Genomic DNA, 24,202 nt, shown 5'->3' on the forward strand with positions numbered 1-24,202 from the left:
TTCGAAAAGTTAGCTCATTCCCATTGATGTTCGCATTGTTGCTAGGATACCGACTACGCCAAGATATTTAGACTACTCTTGCAGTTCAGTGGGAAACGCACAAACGCAATAACATGTTGAATGTTCGACAATTACAATATGTCAAAATGTTTCACCCATTTATTACAGAATCACAACCCAGTTATTACAAAAGGTCAACAAAAAATGTCTGCATCAAAACTGCACCACACATCGTGCAAACGTATTCAACCAAACAAGACAAACTCAGTTCATTTAAAACTATTTTATTCATCGCCGAATCTGTGAAAAGGTCCTTATCGGGTTCCGATGGTAACCTGCCACACTCTGATCAGGTTATCTGTGTAGCCAGCAAACAGGGTCTGTTAAAAGAGAAGGGACAATAAGAAATGGCCAAAAATTGCAACACAAAAAGAAGCTGTTGACAATGTATTAAAGTATAATACTCCCACTAGGGTTGACCATTCCAAGTGCTAGACATTGCATGAATATGTACTCTAGTTCCTGTACCCATCATCATTGCAGGACTTGTCATCAGAGCCAAAGCTCAGGCAATAAATGTCACTTTGTAATCACAGGGCAAGGCAACAACCAACCGGGCAGACACTACTTTCTGAGAGCAGACTGAAATAACATGACCCAGTTCTAGACATAATCCCAGGGTTCTAATGTAGTTCTGTGGGATGTAGAGTAGTAATGGGGTATGTCATACCTGTCCGTCAGCAGACCAGGCCAGAGAGGTGCACTGTGGGGGCTCGGCCTTACTGTTGGTGCTGATCACCTCCTGTCTCAGCTCATCCACAATTATCTTACCCTCCAGATCCTGAAGGGAGGGGAGGAGAAGGGGAGAATGATGAACATAGCTTCGATAGAGACAATGGGTTGTGATGGAATTGGAACAACTACTCGGATGTGGACATGGCAATCACATTCTCAGGTCCAATGGATGGCTTCAGAAAAGGAGCCAGTTAGCAGAGCTCAGAAACAGCCTCTTTATCATCATAGAAATAAGATGGCATTGGAATTTTCCATCATCGCTCCTTGACTAATGTAGAGTTGAGTACAGACTACAACACAAAACGGTCTTTCCAACCAACTGCACCGTCAGCACTGATGTATTCTGAGAGTAGGAGTCTTACCCAGATCTTGATGCTGGGGCCGGTGGCGGCACAGAGCCAGTATCGGTTGGGGCTGAAGCAGAGGGCGTTGATGTTGTCACCACTGTCCAGGGTGTACAGGTGCTTCCCCTCGTTCAGGTCCCACAGCATGGCCTGACCATCCTATGGGAGGAGAGAATGGGATTCAGGGTCAAAGGTCAGCCAATGCAAATTAACATGCATGCTTGCAGGGCAACTTGGGCATGCAATAATGTGTAGAGTCCATGGTCGTTCACTGGGGATATGACCAATCAACAATAACCTTAAAAGGCAAATCTCAGTTGGCAGGTTGGAGTAAAATAAATGAAGTTTCAAAAGTGCAGGTTGCGTTCAGAAACAGCCTCTTTATCATCATAGTGAAACAGACGGCATTAGAATTTCCATCATAACTTTGCAACACCACATTACACACCAATAACTATCCCCAAGTTATTACATCAACCACAGAACCATCCAAGTGCCCTTAATTTAACCTGGTCACATTCAATAAAGGCAGAAACTGCTGGTGAACAGTGACAATTTTAAATCTATAGCGTAATAGCCAATATTAGCAGAGTGCTTTCATCATACCTTTCCACCAGAAGCGCAGAGAGAGCCATCGGGAGAGACGGTCACTGTGTTCAGGTAGCCAGTGTGGCCAATGTGGTTAGTCTTCAGCTTGCAGTTGGCCAGGTTCCACACCTAGAAACAGAACAATGGGGAAGGCCATGTGTCAGGATACACATAAGAAAAATACCTGCCAGAGGTGAACCATTTCAAGTGTTCGACATTGCACACATTTGCAGCCTGGTTCCTGTACCCATCATCATTGCAGGACTTGTCATCAGAGCCGAGGCTCAGGGTGATAATGTCACATTGTAATCACAGGGCAAAGCAGGAAAACACTATTAATCTTACAGAGAGCTTGATTTTATTACATCTATAGTAACCAAACCCCCTTTAACAATTATCAAGATCTCTGCTTAGTTAAATAATCTACACAGCCAACTGTCCTATTGAGTCACTTGTGCTGTATGCAGTTTTGTCCTTACCTTGACCATCTTGTCCCAACCACATGAGACAATGATGGGGTTGCTGCTGTTAGGGGAAAAGCGCACGCAGGACACCCACTCAGAGTGGCTCTCATCCTGGATGGTGTACTTGCAGACTCCCAGGGTGTTCCACAGCTTGATGGTCTTGTCCCGAGAGCCAGACACAATCTGCCTGTTGTCGGCGGAGAAAGCCACGCTCAGGACGTCCTTGGTGTGGCCCACAAAGCGACGGGTGGTGGTGCCACTGGAGGGGAGGAAGATAATCGTTGAGTCCATGTGTAAATCTTCACACTACAGATGACTAATAACCATTATTCAAGTCAACACTATTGAAACCAAGGCAGAACATGATATTCTCTGATATACCCACGTCTCATCTTTCACAGGTAAGCGCAGGTTGCGTTCAGAAACAGCCTCTTTATCATCACAGGGATACAGATGGCATTGGAAGTTTCATCATCACTTTAGAACCAGCATTGACTCATGTCTGCAGCATGATATGACACTACCAACATTTCCTTCTTGGGCTCAGGCACCAGGGGTGAACCCCCTACACCCAAATGGTTGGATTAATAACCTCGTCCTCGCTGACCTGATATACATGGAGGGGTGTAAACAGGTTGGTAGAGGCAGATAACTCTGGTCCTAGAATGTCTGTGTGTAGGCTTTTGTTCTAGCTCAGCAATGAACCACCCAGGACAAAATGAGTAAACTAATCCTAGTCTTCAATTCAGAATCACTTGAATCAGATGCCTGCACACAATTTAGACCTCCAGGACAGGAACTACCCCTCTGTAGTTCACAGGAACCCTGTATGGAGCTAAACCATCACCCCACTGCCCCTATACTTACGTGGTGAGGTCCCACAGGCGGAGGGTCCCATCCCAGGACCCGGACAGGGCAAACTGTCCATCTGAGGAGATGACTACATCGCTCACAAAGTGAGAGTGTCCCTTCAGGGCGCGCTGGGGGATGCCATAGTTGGTCTCATCACGGGTCAGCTTCCACATAATGATAGACTTATCTGAAAAAGAGAAATGCTGATTATAAATTTAAATTAAATGTATGGAATGGTAGAGATTGCAGTTGAACAACAATAGGTAGGCCTAGCTAACTAATGTAACATGGGATGTTGACAGAAGCAAAAGTGCATTGCCGTGCAAGCTGTCCAACTAACGACGCGTTAAGTATGGAAAGCTAGCTATCCGGCCAACCACCGGTATGTTGCCTTCAACAATCACTGACAGACAAGTAAAACCATAGCTTCCTCAAACAGGAACATTTAACAGATTACTATGCTAGTTACAATTTAATTGGCAGGTCCAGAAATCCATTTTTCATTGCTAGCCTACTGAACATTTTGTCCACTTGGCGGTGCACGTGGATGTGGTGTCGGCATAGCAGGTGACGTTTGTTCCCAAGGGCTAGCAATCGGACAGAAAACTTATTTGTAGAGCAGTTTGTCCACTAGACATTGCGTTTGACGCAAGACTTGTCCCCTACATTGATTGAGCTCACTTTTCTGATTCAATTGTTCAAGCAGTCGAGGCTACACATCAATTTAACAAGCACCGGGTAACATGCTTCGGGTTAGCAATATTGCCGTCCATCGTAGCGGGCTGAGAAGCGCTTACCTCGGGATGCAGACAGAATCATATCGGGAAACTGAGGGGTAGTCGCGATCTGGGTGACCCAACCATTGTGCCCCTTCAGGGTACCCCTTACTGTCATCTGCTCGGTCATTTTGGCGAAGTTTTAATGTGCCCTTTTCAAGGATTGATATAGATTAGTTTGAGGGCTAGGTTTCCCTAGTTCCTCTCACATTTAGGCACAGAGAAAAAGGAAGTTCAGACCCGGATGCAGAACCTTTGAGGGGTCGATCGCGCGCGGAGTACACTGGGAAGAACAGTTTTAACCCTTTCGTACCCGTGTGCTTTATTTTTTATTTTTACCTGGATCTTACTCTTCTTCCATGTCAAACAGAAACAGAATAATATTCTTCGAAAGATTAAAGAGACCATTGCAAAGTTATAATTTAAAGCACATATGTCAATGTATTTTACAAAACAACATCATTTGGATAGGTAGACATCACGTGAAGTAGCAATCATGTTATGGATGGTGGTAATCCCCCCAAAATGTATCCCCAAATTACAGTTACATAAATGTAAGTGCTGTAAAGGTGTGACATGAAATAGGCCACAGAAGGCCTTTCATTCCAATAATTATTAGTAGGCCTAATGCAGTGGTTCCCAAACTTGGGGTCCCTGATATTGAAATGGGGTCACTTGAGAAAATCTGTAATCTTATTAAACAAAAAGGCAAGAAAACGTTTCAGTTGGGGTCCCCTATATATTTTTTCCTCAATTTGGGGTTGCAAGCCGAACAATTTTGTAACCCCAGGCCTAATGATTGCAGTCAGAATGCATTATGGTCTTTCGCTCTGAATAATATAGTAGGCCTACTATTCCTAATGCAAAATACATTTTCCTCGTAATTATATAACTTTATAAAAAATATAAAAAAATATGAGTGAGGATAAGGCCTATCATTGCAAGAATGTAACTGAACTGATCAATGTGGGGACCGAGTCAGCTTTTTTGAAATTATAAGATAACTTTTATGGACAAGTTCTGATTCATCATTTGGAATATGAGTGCAGAGAATGGTTAAGAACAAATGACCAGAAGAGGTTCAAGAAGGTAACAGTATATTTTATGGAGTTTATTTCAGTCTACATGTTGAGTTGACTAGATTTTACATTATACAGAGATAAAGATAGCAGTTACAAAAATAGCTTAATTATTTTACAACCAAAATACACAACCAAATAAACAAACTCACAAAATCGACCTAATACTGTAATATTTTTTTTATAAAACACGCTAAACTGTACTCAGACATTGTGTCACCAATGGTTGGCAATTATTCCTTAAAAAATGAGAAACTGAGGATATCTGCCAAAGAAATAAACCTGTAATATTGCAGAGAAACATCAGTTTGTCAAGGTAGAGTATCACACACATTGCTGCATAAGTCCAACATCAAAGGCCCAATGCAGACGTTTTAATCAATATCAAATAATTTCTTGGTAACAATTAAGTACCTTACTGTAATAGATTTTAATTAAAATGGGGAGAGGTTTGAAACTCTACTTTGTATTGGTCTATTAACCAATTTACCAACCTTCCGCAAACCTGCTGATTAGAAGGTCCTGTGTAGATTGTCTTTTCAACCAGCAACTATCAAGAAAAAACACTGATCCAATTTTTCACACTTTCACAGTGACTGCACTGGGCCTTTAAATGAGAGGGATGAAGAAAACAACCAATATGATTGTGCACTACATCCCAGTTTCAAATATAACACTTTGTGAATAAAAATACTGAAAATGGTACATTAATAAAGTACAATATAATGAACCAGTTGTTTATTATATTCCAGGGGCATACATTTAATAGCATAAATGTGGTATAGTGAAACTCACAAGCAAGTTACTTATATCTGTCATGTGCTCTTGATATTGAAATTGAGGTGTGTGTGTGTGTGTGTGTGTGTGTGTGTGTGTGTGTGTGTGGACCCTACAGGAATACTTGAGAAACACAGAAACACAGAGTGATCGAGCACCAAGAAGATAGATCTCCAAAAGACCATCCATAAAGTTAGAAAGAGTGATCGAGCACCAATTAGATAAATCTCCAAAAGACAATCCATGAAGTCAGAAAGAAAAATGTAAATCAGAATAAATGAAAAAAGATAATTCATGATGTGATAATGTATAAAAACAAACAAGTAGGTTTAGTTAAACCAACCGACAATTATGACCTTTTTGTCATGGTGTGTCAATGTGGACCAATGAATATAACTATTATTAAATCAATGACTTTGGGTACATTATTGTACTTCAGTCTGTGAACTCTAGTCTTATATGACTAAACTCATTGGTTAAGACAAACAAACAATTTTAAGTCAGCAGCAAGAATTCATACTGTTGTTGAGAAAACAGTATTTCATCGAAATGTGTCTTTAGCTAAGGTTAAGTGATAATACTTCAATATACATCTTCAATACTGTACTGTCAACACTGTCAGAAAATACTGATGTGATATTTCTAATTGGCATCTGATGAAAGCCAAATAAAATCACAAAATTACTTAATGTTCAAATGAACTTCATATTCAACTTCATTGATGGATTACTACATATTTGTGAATACTGCACATGGCTCCTTCAGTTCTGACTTTGAATTTAACACAATGAACTTAGTATGTATCTGTATATTATACAAACACGTCCATGCACAGGAATGCAAATGTAACTGAACTAGAATAAAATCAAATAAAACATCACACTTGTCATCACTCCCAGTAGTGTAAGCCACACACAAAAAACATCTGCATAAAAAACTGATGCCTTGTGGCATTTTACATGGAAAGACTGTTAGAGATTGTTCTGTGCAAAGTAAATACCTCAGTAACTTATTGCCTTAGTGTGCTGGTATGGGTGAAGCTACTGTATATGATGATGTGACTAGTGCTGATCATGCACTTTATTAAATGGAAACACTAAAGTAAAGAAGAGCAACAAATTAAATCGCCATACACCATATCATAAAAACACTTTCATCATATCCGTCGGGTGAATCCACAGACATCATATATTATTATTATTATTATTATTATTATTATTATTATTGTGTCATCATAGGTAAATCCTTGCATCTGTAGCCCAGAACCAACTGTGAGTGTGGTAAAAAACTACAACAGCCAATGGGTGAGAGCCCTCTTCAGGTGTAAGTGGAAATGTAGTGTTCTGTGTCGCCCCCTCCTGGTGTTTTTCCATAATGCAGGATCTCAGTATTATGAATTGAACTGAATTGCACGGAACCGTTTCATGACTCTCTCAATAGAGGTTGTCTGTCCTCTGTGCTTCCATGTCTGTCTGTCTCTCCCGCGTCTTCCCTCTGTCCTCCAGGCCTGCTCTCCCCTCTGGGCTTAGAGAGAGCGAGACGCTTGCGTTTGAGCTTCTGTCTCCTCCTCTCCTCCTCCTTCTCCTCCTTTCAAAAACAGAGAGAGGGAGAGAGACTTACACTCCTCCATTTACCACACCAGGAGTCTGTCCATCCGTGGGGTTGAGCAGGGCGGTGCGAGCACACACACTCCCATGCAGAATTAATGGCCAGGCAGCAACATGGCAGACGAGACTCCATTAGTAAGGCCACTCTACCTATCCATCCACTCTCCAGCATGTGCCTGTATGTCCGTTAGGTTAGGAGTCTGTTTGCTGCTTTATTTCTCTCCCCTGATGTTGCTCAAAGATGGCTGTGTCCCATTGAGTACATTTTACTTTATATCCAGAGTCTATGTGTACAAAACATATCTGCATTGATCGATATATGCGGTCTGGTTAATACTGTTGACTCAAAATAACAAAACAAAAAAAATCTCAATATATTATATAAAACGTTTCCATAAAAATGCAAAAAAAGAACATAAATGCGATGTAGTATTCAGTTGCAATATATACCATATCAATATGTACAGTGGCCATGCTTGATGTTAGTCATCACTGCAAGAGAAGGAGAGCAGGGATTAGTGGGGGTCACATGTCAAGAACAACACTAATGTTAACAAATCACTACAGCGCTATAATACATGCTTCATTCGTCATCTTATAATCATACTCATAAGATGATGATTATATAACATACATATTATAATCATACTCACACCCCAATAACATTGATATATTGGGTTTAATACATGCCTATTGGCACAGTCAAAATAATCTAAGTTGGGCAATGAACATTACGTTGTTCATTGTTGTTCATAGTTTATTATCTTGAAACTCCGGTTTGATAGAGAATGTACACTCATCATGTTGCATGTGGTTGCGAATGAATGTACTACATATAACTCAGGCAGGTATTAAGCAACCCTGTGTGTTATAATCTACCACCACTCACCTTGTGCCAACATCCTGGTATGGGCAGTCCATCCTGCCCCTGGGGATAACAGAACAAGAGAGAGGGGTGGTTAGTGGGGCAGTTTCACGTAATGTATGGTGAAAACACCAAAGTTTAGTTTAGTTTATTAGGATCTCCATTAGCTACTGCACATGCAGCAGCTACTCTTCCTGGGGTCCATATAAAACATACAAATACATGACAAAGTACAGAACAGTTATAGTCAAGAGTATATAAGCAAAACAATATGTTTTATACAAAAAATAAATAAATAAGAGTTAGATATTGGACACCAAGAGACAACAGGAATACTATTTACACACTATTCATGCATATCCATATTCTTATATACAGTTAAATTAGATCTTTAGAAACAGTAGATGCGCTGTGATACAATATGTAACCTCTGGTGGCAAAGCATTCCATGATGACATGGCTATACATAACTGAGTGACACATTAAATCCGTTTTTGGTTTGGTACAGTGAAGAAACCCACAGTGGTGTGTCTGGTGGGGTATGTACAATGAGGGAAAAAATGATTTGATCCCCTGCTGATTTTGTACGTTTGCCCACTGACAAATAAATTATCAGTCTATAATTTTAATGGTAGGTTTATTTGAACAGTGAGAGACAGAATAACAACCAAAAAATCCAGAAAAATGCATGTCAAAAATGTTATAAATTGATTTGCATTTTAATGAGGGAAATAATTATTTGACCCCCTCTCAATCAGAAAGATTTCTGGCTCCCAGGTGTCTTTTATACAGGTAACGAGCTGAGATTAGGAGCACACTCTTAAAAGGAGTGCTCCTAATCTCAGCTTGTTACCTGTATAAAAGACACCTGTCCACAGAAGCAATCAATCAGATTCCAAACTCTCCACCATGGCCAAGACCAAAGAGCTCTCCAAGGATGTCAGGGACAAGATTGTAGACCTACACAAGGCTGGAATGGGCTACAAGACCATCGCCAAGCAGCTTGGTGAGAAGGGGACAACAGTTGGTGCGATTATTCGCAAATGGAAGAAACACAAAAGACCTGTCAATCTCCCTCGGACTGGGGCTCCATGCAAGATCTCACCTCGTGGAGTTGCAATGATCATGAGAACGGTGAGGAATCAGCCCAGAACTACACGGGAGGATCTTGTCAATGATCTCAAGGCAGTTGGGACCATAGTCACCAAGAAAACAATTGGTAACACACTACGCTGTGAAGGATTGAAATCCTGCAGCGCCCGCAAGGTCCCCCTGCTCAAGAAAGCACATATACATGCCCATCTGAAGTTTGCCAATGAACATCTGAATTATTCAGAGGAGAACTGGGTGAAAGTGTTGTGGTCAGATGAGACCAAAATGGAGCTCTTTGGCATCAACTCAACTCGCCGTGTTTGGAGGAGGAAGAATGCTGCCTATGACCCCAAGAACACCATCCCCACCGTCAAACATGGAGGTGGAAACATTATGCTTTGGGGGTGTTTTTCTACTAAGGGGACAGGACAACTTCACCGCATCAAAGGGACGATGGACAGGGCCATGTACTGTCAAATCTTGGGTGAGAACCTCCTTCCCTTAGCCTGGTATTGAAAATGGGTCATGGATGGGTATTCCAGCATGACAATGACCCAAAACACATGGCCAAGGCAACAAAGAAGTGGCTCAAGAAGAAGCACATTAAGGTCCTGGAGTGGCCTAGCCAGTCTCCAGACCTTAATCCCATAGAAAATCTGTGGAGGGAGCTGAATGTTCGAGTTGCCAAACATCAGGCTCGAAACCTTAATGACTTGGAGGAGATCTGCAAAGAGGAGTGGGACAAAATCCCCCCTGAGATGTGTGCAAACCTGGTGGCCAACTACAAGAAACAATTTCTCCTCAACCCTCAACCATGAAAGACTATCATGCATGTTGTTTATATTAGTTCTATGTGTGCAGTTAAGGCCAAGGCGTGCTGCTTTGTTTTGCTAGGTCTTTCTTTGCTGCATTTGACCATATTATTAGACAGTAATCAAGATGGGACAAGATCAGAGCCTGAACAACTAGTATAGTTGTTCTTTGTGTAAAAAACGCAGAAAGTCTTTTTATAACAGACATACCTCACACCGTCTTTGTCAATATGTCTACCATGATAGCTGACTATCCAATGTTACTCCTAGGAGTTCAACTTCTTCAACTTCTTCAATGGTCACATCCTTTATGCACAACTCCAGTTGAGGTTAAGGTATAAGAGAATGCTTTGAACCAAATACAATGCTTTTGGTTTTAGATGTATTTAAGACCAGTTTATTGGTAATTACCCATTCGGACACTGACTGTAACTCCTTGCTAAGAGTCTCAGTGAGCTAACTGGCTGTAGGTGCTGATGTGTAGAGTGTGCAATCATCAGCATACATAGTTATTTTAGCTACTATACCACATGCAAGTCAGCACATTAACAACCAACAACCACATCAAGACCACAACACAATATGGAGCTGGAATTATGCTGATCTCAGGATTCCTGTGACTATCCTGCCTACTGCTGTAAAAAATGACATAATTCAGATAGCAAACACACATGGAATAGGAAAGCAGACTAAGGGAAATAGTGCATGGGATCGAAAGGGGAAAAAGGCAGACACAAAGGAAAGAGGTGAAAAGGTGGAAACAGGTAGAGATACTGTACCAAAGGACAGGGGTCCTCAGGGCCAGAAGGAGGAAGAGGAGCAGGAGGAGGGATGGACTGTGCCCCCTCATCAGAAAGTCCTTTAGTCCCATTAGAACCCTGTCAGCAAGAGCCAACCTACTGTTACACACACTCTGAACGTACATTACTCCCAGAGATACAGAATAGCATATACAGTACAGAAAGTATTCACACCCCTTGACTTATTCCACAGTTTGTTGTGTTACAGCCTGAATTCAAAATTGATTATTGTTTTTTTCTCTCTCATCCATCTACACACAATACCCAATAATGACAAAGTGAAAACATGTTTTTATACATTTGTGCAAAATTTATTGAAAATGAAATACAGAAATATCTAATTTACATAAGTATTCACAACCCTGAGTCAATACTTTGTAGAAGCACCTTTGGCAGTGATTACAGCTGTGAGTCTTTCGGGGTAAGTCTGTAAGAGCTTTACACCTCTGGATTGTGCAACACTTGCCCATTAATCTTTTAAATATTCTTCAAGCTCTGTCAAATTGGTTGTTGATAATTTCTAGACAACCATTTTCAGGTTTTGGCATAGATTTTCAAGTAGTTTTAATTAAAAACTGTAATTCGGCCACTCAGGAACATTCACTGTCTTCCTTGTAAGTAGCTCCAGTGTAGATTTGGCCTTGTGTTTTAGGGTATTGTCCTGCTGAAAGGTGAATGCATCTCCCAGTGTCTGGTGGAAAGCAGACTGAACCAGGTTTCCTCTAGGATTTTGCCTGTGCTTAGCTCCATTCTATTTCTTTTTAATTCTGAAAACCTCCAAAGTATTTAACAATTACAAGCGTGATCAAGACAAAGGAGATGATTGTGGACTACAGGAAAAAGAAGAGGACCGAGCACACCCTCATTCTCATCGACGGGGCTGTAGTGGAGCAGGTTGAGAGCTTCAAGTTCCTTGGTGTCTACATCACCAACAAACTAACATGGTCCAAGCACACTAAGACAGTCGTGAAGAGGGCACGACAAAACCTATTCCCCCTAAGGAGACTCAAAAGATTTGGCATGGGTCCTCAGATCCTCAAAAGGTTCTACAGCTGCACCATCGAGAGCATCCTGACTTGTTGCATCACTGCCTGGTATGGCAACTGCTCGGCCTCCGACCGCAAGGCACTACAGAGGGTAGTGCATACGGCCCAGTACATCCCTGGGGCCAAGCTTCCTGCCATCCAGGACCTCTATACCAGGCGGTGTCAGAGGAAGGCCCTAGAAATTGTCAAAGACTCCAGCCACCCTAGTCATAGACTGCTCTCTCTGCTACCGCACGGTAATCGGTACCGGAGCGGCAAGTCTAGGTCCAAGAGGCTTCTAAACAGCTTCTACCCGAAGCCAGCTTCTACCCTAGTCTCCTGAGTGGCGCAGTGGTCTAAGACACTACATCGCAGTGTTAACTGTGTCACTAGAGATCCTGGTTCGAATCCAGGCTCTGTCGCAGCCGGCCGCGACCGGGAGACTCATGGGCGGCGCACAATTGGCCCAGGGTAGGGGAGGGAATGGCCGGCAGGGATGTTGATAGAGCATGGCGTTTGCAACGCCAGGGTTGTGGGTTCGATTCCCACGGGGGGCCAGTATAAAAAAAAAAAAAATGTATTCACTAACTGTAAGTCGCTCTGGATAAGAGCGTCTGCTAAATGACTTAAATGTAAATGTAAATAATACTCCTGAACATCTAATCAAATGGCTATCCAGACTGTATGCATTGCCCCCCCCCACCCTTCTTTTACGCTGCTGCTACTCTCTGTTTATTATCTATGCATAGTCACTTTAATAACTCTACCTACATGTACATATTACCTCGACTAACCGGTGCCCCCGCACATTGACTCGGTACCGGTACCCCCTGTATATAGCCTCGCTATTGTTATTTTACTGCTACTCTTTAATTATTTGTTACGTTTTTTTAAATACATTTTTTTAGGTATTCTTTCTTAAAACTGCATTGTTGGTTAAGGGCTTGTAAGTAAGCATTTCAGTGTAAGGTTGTATTCGGCGCATGTGACAAATACAATTTGATTTTATTTGATTTTATACCCATAACATGAGGCAGCAACCACTACGCTTGAAAATATGGAGAGTGGTACTCAGTAATGTGTTGTATTGGATTTGCTTCCTTCTTTTCACTCTGTCAATTAGGTTAGTATTGTGGAGTAACTACAATGTTGTTGATCCATCCTCAGTTTTCTCTTATCACAGCCATTAAACTTTGTAACAGTTTCATTGGCCTCATGGTGAAATCCCTGAGCGGTTCCTTCCTCTAAAGCAACTGAGTTAAGAAGGACAGCTGTATCTTTGTAATGATTGGGTGTATTGATACACCATCCAAAGTATAATTAATTACTTCAACATGCTCAAAGGGATATTCAATGTCTCCTTTTAAAAATGTTTACCCATCTAGCAATAGGTGCTCTTCTTTGCAAGGCATTGGAAAACCTCCCTGGTCGTTGTAGTTGAATCTGTGTTTGAAATTCACTGCTCAACTGAGGGACCTTACAGATAATTTAATGTGTGGGGTTCAGAGATGAGGTAGTCATTCAAAAATAATGTTAAACACTATTATTGCAAACAGAGTGTAACTTGAGTGTAAGTTGTTTAGCACATTTTTACTCCTGAACTTATTTAGGCTTGCCATAATAAAGGAGTTGAATACTTATTGACTCAAGACATTTCAGCTTTTCATTTTAAATTAATTTGTACAAATTTCAAAAAACATAATTCCACTTTGACATTATGGGGTATTGTGTGTTACAGGAGGGGGTCGCAGTTCCGGAGCGACCCACTAGGTGTCATCCTCCGACAACCTTAGGCACCTCCTTACTCACAGTCTGGACTAATCATCATCCTATTGGTGTCACCTGTGTCTACCTGTTCACCTGTGTATTTATGCCCTCACTTCCCTGTGTTCCCTTGCTCTGTTTTCTCTGCTAGTTTCTCTATGCTCAGCAGTACTAATCAGTGTCTGATCGGAGAAGTGTGTACAAGTACTCGAGAAGTCTTCTTCCTGTTTCTTTCTTATTTCAGTCATAGTTACTATTTCGTATTTTGGCTGTCAGCCAGTTTTTGGAGACTTATTTTCTCCACCTTTCTTTCATCGTGTTAAGTCTGTTGTTTTATATCCTGGCTTCAGGACCACCAGTAAAGATCCTTGTTTCACCATCTCTGCCTACTGTCTATCCTGCACCGCACCTGGGTCACACCTCACACAAACCCTTACAATTGTGTGTAGGCCAGTGACAAAAAAAATCTTAATTTAATCCATTTTAAATTCAGGCTGTAACACAACAAAATGTGGAAAAGGTCAAGGGGTGTGAATACTTTCTGAAAGCACTTTAGTAAGAAATCATAGAAATAGAGATTAAAATGAAAAAAGTAAATAGTAAAGTATCTGCAATTGTAATTAAATAACGTTTTTTATCAAGTCTGGCTCAAAGGAGATAAATGTCCATAGGCTCATGGATGAAAGGTCAAGGTTGAGTGTGACGTACCACAGGACAGGGCTGGTCCAGTCCAGGAGGACCCTGCTCCCCCTTACCGCCCTTCAGACCTCTCTTCCCCACTGTCCCCCGGTCACCCTGTTGAGAGAGAAAGAGAGAGAGAGAGAGAGAGAGAGATCAGACAGGCAGTGTTGGGGAGTAGTTCCACTAAATTCAATTCAACTAGTAATTCAACAACATGTTGCAGTACCTTGGTGGAAGTTTAACTAAATAAAAATCTTCGTAGTGTTTTCAGTAGTCAATAATTGTTTTGCCTGTAATGGTGAAGGTAACTACTGGAACTATTTTCACCCCAAAAAACATTTGTTATTATATGACATTTCAGATTCAGATATGATAATTTTTCTGTAACTCAACTTCTTCCAGTGTGAAGTAGTTGGTAGCTTGGTAAACTATATATTTCAGAGTACCTACCCCAACACTACTCTGACATGTCTACCTCGGATCAGCCTCTCAGAATAGCACTAAAAACAAACAACCAACCCAGAAAATGACTAAAAATGGCCACTATTAACATATGTAGCCTGAAATGGACAAATTGACAACTCACAAACGTCAGAAAACATTAATATTCTGGCCATCTCTGAAACTCACTTAGATAATTCCTTTGATGACGCAGTAGTAGTTAGTTATACATGGTTATAGATATATTGGAAAGATAGAAATGCAAATGGAGGAGGTGTTGCTCTGTGTGTCCAGAGTCATATTCCTGTTAGAATGAGAGCTTCTCATGTCAGATCATGTAGAAGTAATATGGCTACAGGTTCATCTGCCTCACCTAAAGCCTATTCTTGTGGGAAGTTGCTATAGACCACCGGGTGCTAAAAGTCAGTATTTGGACTATATGTGTGAAATGCTCGATAATGTATGTGATATCAACTAAATATCTAAATATTGACTGGTTGTCATCAAGCTGTCCACTCAAAAAGAAGCTTCAAGCTGTAACCGATGCCTGCAATCTGGGTCAGGTTATCAGTCAACCTACCAGGGTATTTACAAACAGAACAGGAACTAAATCATTGATCACATCTTTACTAATGCGGCTGAAATCTGCTCTAAAGCAGTATCCACACCCATCGGATGTAGTGATCATAATATAATAGCCATATCTAAAAAAAAAACTAAGTTCCAAAGACTGGACCTAAAATTGTGTATAAGCGATCATACAAGAGGTTTTGCAATGATTCCCATGTCGAAAATGTGAAAAATATTTGATGTGTAATGAGGAACAACACTTGAAGCATTTATGAAACTGCTTCTTCCGGTTACTGATAGGCCCATCAAGAAACTGACTGGTAGAACTGACAAATCCCCATCGATAAATGATTAATTGAAAAATTGTATGGCTGAGAGGGATGAGGCAAAGGGAATAGCAAATAAGTCTGGCAACACAGCAGACTGGCAAACATACAGCAAATTGAGAAATCACGTAACTAAACTAAACAAAAAGAAGAAGAAACTATACTATGGAAAAAGATAAATGATATAAAGAATGATAGTAAAATGCTCTGGAGTACTTTATAAAGTGAACTCGGCTCCATCCTTCATTGAGGCAGATGGCTTGTTCATAACAAAAACCTTTGATATTGCCAACCACTTGAATAACCTTTTTGTTGACAAGATTAGCAAACTTAGGTATGACATGCAAACAACAAACGCTGAGCCTTCATATTCATGCATAAAATAATGAAAGACAAGCACTGTAGTTTTGAGTTCCGCAAAGTGGGTGTGAAAGAGGTGATATTCTTTTTGCTATCTATAAATAAGGACAAGCCACTTGGTACCAACAACATGGATGGTAAGTTGCTGAGTTTGGTAACGGAATACATTGCAACTGTTTGCCACATCTTCAATTTAAGCCTAGAAGATGGTGTGTGCCTCAGGCCTGGAAGGAGGGAAAGGTCATTCCGCTGCCCAATAATAGCAGAGTACTCTTTAATGGTTGAAACAGTCGACCAATGAGCCTCTTACCAGTGCTTGTCAAACTTTAGGAAAAAATGGTATTTGATCAAATACAAAGTTATTTTCAACCAGGTCACCCGTGATACATGTCAGTATTCAACGTCCATCCATGTCTGAGGACATCGGGAGATGACGTGGGAACCGGCCACTAGGGGCAACAGTGAGCGCTGTTACCTTCAAGTAGGTTTCGGTTTTGCTAGGGCATTGTGGACGGGGATGACAGATGGGCGTAAGCATCTGCCTCTGATTCCAAATGTTGCATGTTTGAATCTAGCGATAGAAAGTTGTTTTTGAGATTTTGGTTTTAAGCCTATCCCAAACCTTAACCATTCCGAGTTAATGCCTAACTTTACAATTTCAGAGTTAATGCCTAAACTTAACCCATTCAGAGATTATTCTAATTTTCCCCCTTTTTCCTCGCATTTTGTGATATCCAATTGGTAGTTACAGTCTTGTCCCATCGCTGCAACTCCCCTATGGACTCAGGAGAGGCGAAGGTCGAGAGCCATGCCTCCTCTGAAACACGACCCTGCCAAGCCGCACTGCTTCTTGACACAATGCTCGCTTAACCGGGAAGCCAGCCGCACCAATGTGTCGGAGGAAACACCATCCAGCTGGCAACCGAGGTCAGCTTGCAGGTGCCCGGCCCACCACAAGGAGTCACTAGAGCGCGATGGGACAAGGAAATCCAGGCCGGCCAAACCCTCCCCTAACCCAGACGACGCTGGGCCAATTATGCGCCGCCTCATGGGAGTCACGGCCGGCTGTGACACAGCCCGGGATCGAACCCAGGTCTGTAGTGACGCCTCAAGCACTGCCATGGAGTGCCTTAGACCGCTGCGCCACTTGGGAGTTAATGCCTAAACTTAACCTTAAACACTTAAACAACTTTGAAATTTGATGTTTGAGAAACATGGATAAACATCTAATTCTGATGTGAGACTGTGAGAGCTAGTTGGTTATTTTACAGAAAAGAAATTAACTACAGACTTTCAGCATGCTTATAGGGAAGGGCACTCAACATGCTCGGCACTGACACAAATTACTGAAGAAATTGATAGTAAGAAAATTGTGGGAGCTGTTTTGTTAGACTTTAGTGCAGCTTTTGAAATCATTGATCATAACCTATTGCTGAAAAAACGTAGGTGTTATGGATTTGTGTCCTCTGCCTTATCATGGATTGAGAGTACCTATCTAATAGAATGCAGAGGGTTTTCTTTAATGGAAGCCTCTCTAATACAAATTTGGTTGAGTGTGGTGTACCGCAGGGCAGCTGGCTTGGGCCATTATTGTTTTCTGATTTTACTAATGACCTTCCACTGACCTTGAATAAAGCATGTGTGCCTATGTATGCTGACGACTCAACAGTATACACGTTGGCTAAGACAGTAAAATAAAGAATTGACACTCTTAACATAGAACTTCAGTCAGTTTTACAATTGGCAACTAGCAATAGGCTGATGCTATTTATCTCAAACACTAAAAGCATTGTTTTTGGGACAAATCACTAGCTCAACGCTAAACCTAATTTAGATCTATTATTGAATAATGTGGCGATTGAGCAAGTTGAGGAGACTAAACTGCAGGGTGTAACCCTAGATAGCAATCTGTCAAAGCCAAAATATATAGACTCAATGGTTGCTCAAATGGGAAGAGGTTTATCCATGATAAGGTGTTGCTCTGCTTTCTTGACATCTCAGTCGACCAGACCGGTCCTACAGGCCCTAGTTTTGTTGCACCTGGACTACTGCCCAGTTGTGTGGTCATGTGCGACAAAGAGGGACATAGGGAAATTGCAGTTGGTCCAGAACAGAGCAGTACTTATTGGACTTAGATGTACACGGCGTGCGAATATCTGTAACATGCATGTCAATCTCTCCTGGCTCAAAGTTGAGGAGAGATGGACTGCATCACTACAGTTCAGACACTCATCAGTACAACACAAGACATGCAATCAGAGGTCTCTTCACAGTCCCAAGGTCCAGCACAGAGGCTGGGAAATGCACAGTACTAAATAGAGTCATGACTACATGGAACTCTCTGCCACCCCAGGTAACTGAAGCTAGCAATAAAACCAGATTCAGAAACCAGATAAAAAAACACCTTACGGCACAATGGGGACTGTGAAAAGACACAGACATTATTATATATTTTGTATTGTAATCTGCACTGTATTATGTATTGTATTATGTAGGTGGGTGGACTAGCACGAGCCTTGGCTTGTGCGAGCCGGAACGGCTCATTGGGCAGGAGCCATCTCCTGTTTCTGAAGCATGAGGAAGGAGATTATGTAGTATTATGTAGTGTTATGTACACTGAGTGTACAAAACATTAGGAACATCTTCCTAATATGGAGTTGCACCCCCTTTTGCCCTCAGAACAGCCTCAATTTGTCGGGGCATGGACTCTACAAGGTGTCATAATCAACCATTCTTGATACACACGGGAAACTGTTGAGCGTGAAAAACCCAGCAGCGTTGCAGTTCTAGACACACTCAAACTGGTGTGCCTGGCACATACTGCCATACCACGTTCAAAGGCACTTAAATATTTTGTCTACACCATCGGGCCCCATCTAGAGTGTCCAACACCACCCTGCACCATCGGGCCCCTTGCAGAGTGGACAGCACCCCCCAACCCCACTACCCCCCATGCTAACAGGACAACACCCCAATCAGAAGAGACCAACAGTCCAGCAAGACAGCTATGCAGAAGTGGCACGAAGAATAGAGCACCCTGCTGCAGCTAAACTAAACCAGATAAGTAATCTGCTGAACATAATCTGCTCAAAAATCCATTAATTACTTCTGAGTTATTATTAGAAATTGAATTATTAGAAATACAACCTATTATCATTAGGAGTTCAGTTTTAGATAGGGTTGCAAAGAATCTTCAGTAATTTTAGTAATTGACAGAAAATCCATGGCAATCTATTAAAAAAAATATTCATAGATAGATTTGTTTCTAAAAGAAAGAACAATTGGTTCAAGATCAAATAACCCAATTAATGAAAAAGCATGTAATCAACAATTGCATTATTTCAATTACATCTACACATCGTCCGACAATTGACTTTTGCCACCAGTTTCACGCCAAAACATAGACAACAAATACATATTGACATATTAAAATAAATGAAAGTGTTAAAAAATATATTTACATTTTAATCATTTAGCAGACGCTCTTATCCAGAGTGACTTACAGTTAGTGAGTGCATACATTATTTTATTTCTTTTCTTTTCTTTCATACTGGCCCCCCGTGGGAATCGAACCCACAACCCTGGCGTTGCAAACGCCATGCTCTACCAACTGAGCTACATCCCTGCCGGCCATTCCCTCCCCTACCCTGGATGACGCTGGGCCAATTGTGCGCCGCCCCATGGGTCTCCCGGTCGCGGCCGGCTACGACAGAGCCTGGATTCGAACCAGGATCTCTAGTGGCCTTAGACCACTGCGCCACTCTCTCCATCATGCAGGTTTCATGTTGTGTATTTTGGTGGTCATATTTAGAACTACAGCTCACCCTAGTATATTTACAACTACAGCTCCCTACAGCACGCTTGTGTACTTACGGTTCATCACCAAGTAGTCACTGTAGTAACAGTAGTAACAGTGACCGTACAATTACCATTACAACCATCTCAGATCCCTACCCAATGTTTAATGGAATAAACACGTCTTGGCTAACCCACCAACTTTATGTCACGGCGGTTGTAAGGATGAAACCAATGCGCAGCGTAGCGAGTGAACATGACTTTAATTTGATAAAGAAACACACGACAAAACAAAACACGAACCGTGACGTCCTCAGTACACAGACTGAACATAGAACATTTGGAACACTGGAACAATAACCCACAACTAACACCAGAAAACCTACATCTTAAATATGGCTCCCAATCAGAGATAACGAGCCGAACAGCTGACACTCGTTACCTCCGATTGGGAGTCAATGAATACAAACACGCACAAACACCCAACATAGAAATACAACAACCTAGACACCCCCACATAGAAATACACCCAAAACAAATGAACATGAACAACCCTGGCTCAAGAATAAAGGTCCGTGGAGCCAGAGTGTCACATTACCCCCCCCTAAAGGTGCGACCTCCGGGCGCACCAGCATACAGTCTAGGGGAGGGTCTGGGTGGGCGTCTGTCCCTGGTGGCGGCTCTGGCCCAGGTCGTGGTCCCCACTCCACCTTAGTCACTCTCCGCTTTAGTCTACCCTTCCTCATGACCACCCCCCAACTAAACCCCACTGGATTAAGGGGCGGCACCGGACTAAGGGGCAGCACCGGACTAAGGGACAGTACCTGACTGAGGGGCAGCACCAGACTGAATGGCGGATCCTGGCTGGCTGGCTCTGGCGGATCCTGTCTGGCAGAAGGATCTGGCTGATCCTGTCTGGCGGAAGGCTCTGGCTGATCCTGTCTGGCGGAAGGCTCTGGCTGATCCTGTCTGGCGGAAGGCTCTGGCTGATCCTGTCTGGCGGAAGGCTCTGGCTGCTCCTGTCTGGCGGAGAGCTCTAGCGGCTCCGGTCTGGCGGACGGCTCTGTAGGCTCATGGCAGACGGGCGGCTTTGCAGGCTCATGGCAGACGGGCAGTTCAGGCGCCGTTGGGCAGACGGGCAGTTCAGACGGCGTTGGGCAGACGGACAGTTCAGGCCCCGTTGGGCAGACGGCAGACTCTGGCTGTCTGAAGCGCATCGTAGAACTGGTGCGTGGTGCCGGAACTGGAGGTACCGGGCTGAGGACACGCATCTCAGGGCTAGTGCGGGGAGAAGCAACAGGGCATGCTTGGCCCTGGGGACGCACCGTAGGCCCGATGCGTGGTGCCGGAACTGGAGGTACCGGGCTGAGGACACGCATCTCAGGGCTAGTGCGGGGAGAAGCAACAGGGCATGCTTGGCCCTGGGGACGCACCGTAGGCCCGATGCGTGGTGCCGGAACTGGAGGTACCGGGCTGAGGACACGCATCTCAGGGCTAGTGCGGGGAGTCGGAACAGGGCATGCTGGACCCTGGGGACTCCCATAACGCCTAGTGCGAGGAGCCGGAACAGGGCATGCTGGACCCTGGGGACTCACCTCACGCCTAGTGCGGAGAGCAGGAACAGGCCGGGCGGGGCTGGCGACGCGCACCGTATCCCTGGTGCGAGTGGCCGGAACAGGCCGGGCCGGGCTGGCGAAGCGCACCGTATCCCTGGTGCGTGGAGTAGGAACAGGCCGGGCTGGGCTGGCGAAGCGCACCGTATCCCTCCTACGTGGTGCAGGGACAGGCTGAACCGGGCTGGCGACGCGCACCGTACACTTAGTGCGAGGGGCCGGAACAGGCCGTACCGTACGGGGAACACACACTACTGGCTGCACCTCGGGACTAGGAACGGGCCGGACCGAACTGGTTACACACCCCAGTACCTCATGCCGTGCCTCAACACTTTCCTTCCCTGCTTTACCCAGTAGCCCCCTTGTACTGGCGGCCATATCTGCCAACCTCTTGCACTCCTCCGGGCCGTACACCTTCTGCCCCGACGTCGTGAGCCCCCCCCCAAAAATTTTCTGGGGGTCTCTCCTCCCCGTGGACCAGGCATCTATCTTCCTCGCCAGACTCTCCAGACTCTCCATCCTCTGCTCCCAAGTCCAACCACTCTCCTCCTCACGCGGCTTGACCCAGTTGAAGTGGATATCCGCTAGAGTTGGAAAGGGCGTCGGCTCCTGGACACCCTGCTTGTTACGCCGCTTGGTCCTCTTGTGGTGGGTTATTCTGTCACGGCGGTTGTAAGGATGAAACCAATGCGCAGCGTAGCGAGTGAACATGACTTTAATTTGATAAAGAAACACACGACAAAACAAAACACGAACCGTGACGTCCTCAGTACACAGACTGAACATAGAACATTTGGAACACTGGAACAATAACCCACAACTAACACCAGAAAACCTACATCTTAAATATGGCTCCCAATCAGAGATAACGAGCCGAACAGCTGACACTCGTTACCTCCGATTGGGAGTCAATGAATACAAACACGCACAAACACCCAACATAGAAATACAACAACCTAGACACCCCCACATAGAAATACACCCAAAACAAATGAACATGAACAACCCTGGCTCAAGAATAAAGGTCCGTGGAGCCAGAGTGTCACACTTTAAACTGGCAAGACCTGCTTCAATGATGGCAGGTAAGCATACAGGTAGAGCAACACTGATTCTGATGTGTATGCATAATAGCAGAACTGTGGGCTAAAGAAGGAAAGAACATGCTCCTCCCACCTTGTCTCCTCTGTCTCCCCGGTCTCCCTTCTCTCCAATCAGGCCTGGGAAACCCTGTGGAGGGAGGAACGGGTTAGTGTGTGCTGCAGAGAATTCCCCAGTGTCATATAGTGTGGTAGGTCAAAGTTCAAAAACACTATTTCATACTTACATCCATTCCAGGCTCCCCAGACTTTCCCTGTCAACACACACATTAATGAATGCATCAGTACCACCATGACCAAGACCATGAAAGACCACGGCATGCAATGATCGTAGGCCTAATATGCTAAGGTTATCTGGTGATGAGGGCATCACCCACCTTCTCTCCTTTGGTGCCTGGGAGACCCACCAATCCTGTGGAGCCTGGGGGACCCTGAGGGCCATCAATACCCTGGGGAGGACAGACACGTTAGATATAATCATCATCATCATCACCATCATCATCACCAGCAGCAGCTCATAATGTATGATTCTACAGTATCACTCACCCTCAGTCCAGCAGGTCCGATGTCTCCCTTCTCCCCTTTAGCTCTGTCTCCAGGCTCTCCCTGCATGGGAACACATGATACTCAGTACACTCTACAACACTCAAGAGCACGTACAGATTATCTATCTTGTTGCCTAGTCATTTTATCCCTACCTGTATGTCTATATCTACCTCAATTACCTTGTACCCCTGCACATCGACTAGGTACTAGTACCCCATATAGCCAAGTTATCATTACTCATTGTGTATTTATTTATATTTTTCCCCTCTGCATTGTTGGGAAAGGTCCATAAGTAAGCATTTCACTGTTAGTCTACACTTGTTGTTTACGAAGCATGTGACAAGTACAATGTGATGAGAGACATTACTGTAGCTCTATGGCCTTCTAGTCTTACCTTAGGGCCAGGTGTTCCATGATGACCCTGGAACACACAAAGAGATCAGTCAGTCTTATGTCTCTGAAGGGATTCAGCCACATCATATTGGGGAACAGAGGGGTGAAACTCTTTTAGTGACACACGGACACTCTCGTATAGTGACACTCACCATGAACCCTGTAGGTCCAGGGGGTCCTGGGGGGCCGGGAGGGCCCGGCTGAGAAATCATCTGAACCTGAATAACAGAACAACAAACAACACATTAAAGATTATGAACATATCAATGGTTATATCCAAAATGGCACCCTATTCCCTATATAGTGCACTACTTTTGAACAGGGCTCATACGGAATAGGGTGTCATTTGAGACGCAGACAATATGTAATTCCACTGTCTGCCAAGGTACGCACCACCTGAAGCAGTGTTAAATGCAAATATGATAGAGATTCAAAAACAACTATTGAGTGTGTGAATACAGTATACACCAGTGTGTTTTACTTACCAGGTTATCTTCCAGAATGGAGTCTCCCTTCTCCCCCTTCTGTCCATCCATCCCCTGAGACAGACAGAGAGGGGGAATTACATCTCTTTACAGTAGGCTACTCAACAATGTGTATACACCTCTAATGAAAGTGGTTATTACTTTGGGTTCCCGTCTATCTACTTACCCCTGGCCCAGAGAGACCCATCTCTCCTTTCTCTCCCTTCTCGCCGATGGACCCCGTCTCCCCCATATCTCCCTTCGGACCCTAAGAGG

The 24,202-nt window shown here is 43.5% G+C and overlaps 2 protein-coding genes across 2 annotated transcripts in view; both read right to left on the reverse strand.

Moving 5' to 3' along the window:
- Nucleotides 1–141: 141 nt before the first annotated feature.
- Nucleotides 142–4,092, reverse strand: LOC311107862 (small ribosomal subunit protein RACK1). Its single transcript, XM_084150432.1, has 7 exons — nucleotides 3,841–4,092; nucleotides 3,059–3,230; nucleotides 2,207–2,450; nucleotides 1,746–1,856; nucleotides 1,158–1,298; nucleotides 731–841; nucleotides 142–380 (listed from the first exon to the last, which is right to left on the reverse strand). The coding sequence occupies exons 1-7, from the start codon at nucleotides 3,947–3,949 to the stop codon at nucleotides 315–317; spliced, it is 954 nt and encodes a 317-aa protein (XP_084006558.1). The 5' UTR covers nucleotides 3,950–4,092; the 3' UTR covers nucleotides 142–314.
- A 3,622-nt stretch (nucleotides 4,093–7,714) lies between these two features.
- The window catches only part of LOC311107854 (uncharacterized protein), a gene marked incomplete at its 5' end in the record, with an annotated part of 219,869 nt that continues 203,381 nt past the window's right edge, over nucleotides 7,715–24,202 (reverse strand). The window contains 12 exons of the mRNA XM_084150420.1: nucleotides 7,715–7,774; nucleotides 8,172–8,210; nucleotides 10,831–10,929; nucleotides 14,349–14,435; nucleotides 22,600–22,653; nucleotides 22,751–22,777; nucleotides 22,901–22,972; nucleotides 23,070–23,129; nucleotides 23,464–23,490; nucleotides 23,615–23,680; nucleotides 23,948–24,001; nucleotides 24,114–24,194. Of these exons, the coding sequence (XP_084006546.1) occupies nucleotides 7,772–7,774; nucleotides 8,172–8,210; nucleotides 10,831–10,929; nucleotides 14,349–14,435; nucleotides 22,600–22,653; nucleotides 22,751–22,777; nucleotides 22,901–22,972; nucleotides 23,070–23,129; nucleotides 23,464–23,490; nucleotides 23,615–23,680; nucleotides 23,948–24,001; nucleotides 24,114–24,194 (669 nt within the window). The 3' untranslated portion in view covers nucleotides 7,715–7,771. The remainder of the gene's footprint in view (nucleotides 7,775–8,171; nucleotides 8,211–10,830; nucleotides 10,930–14,348; nucleotides 14,436–22,599; nucleotides 22,654–22,750; nucleotides 22,778–22,900; nucleotides 22,973–23,069; nucleotides 23,130–23,463; nucleotides 23,491–23,614; nucleotides 23,681–23,947; nucleotides 24,002–24,113; nucleotides 24,195–24,202) is intronic.

The sequence above is a fragment of the Coregonus lavaretus genome (assembly GCF_964263955.1).
Source record: "Coregonus lavaretus genome assembly, chromosome: 32".
Lineage (NCBI taxonomy): Eukaryota > Metazoa > Chordata > Actinopteri > Salmoniformes > Salmonidae > Coregonus > Coregonus lavaretus.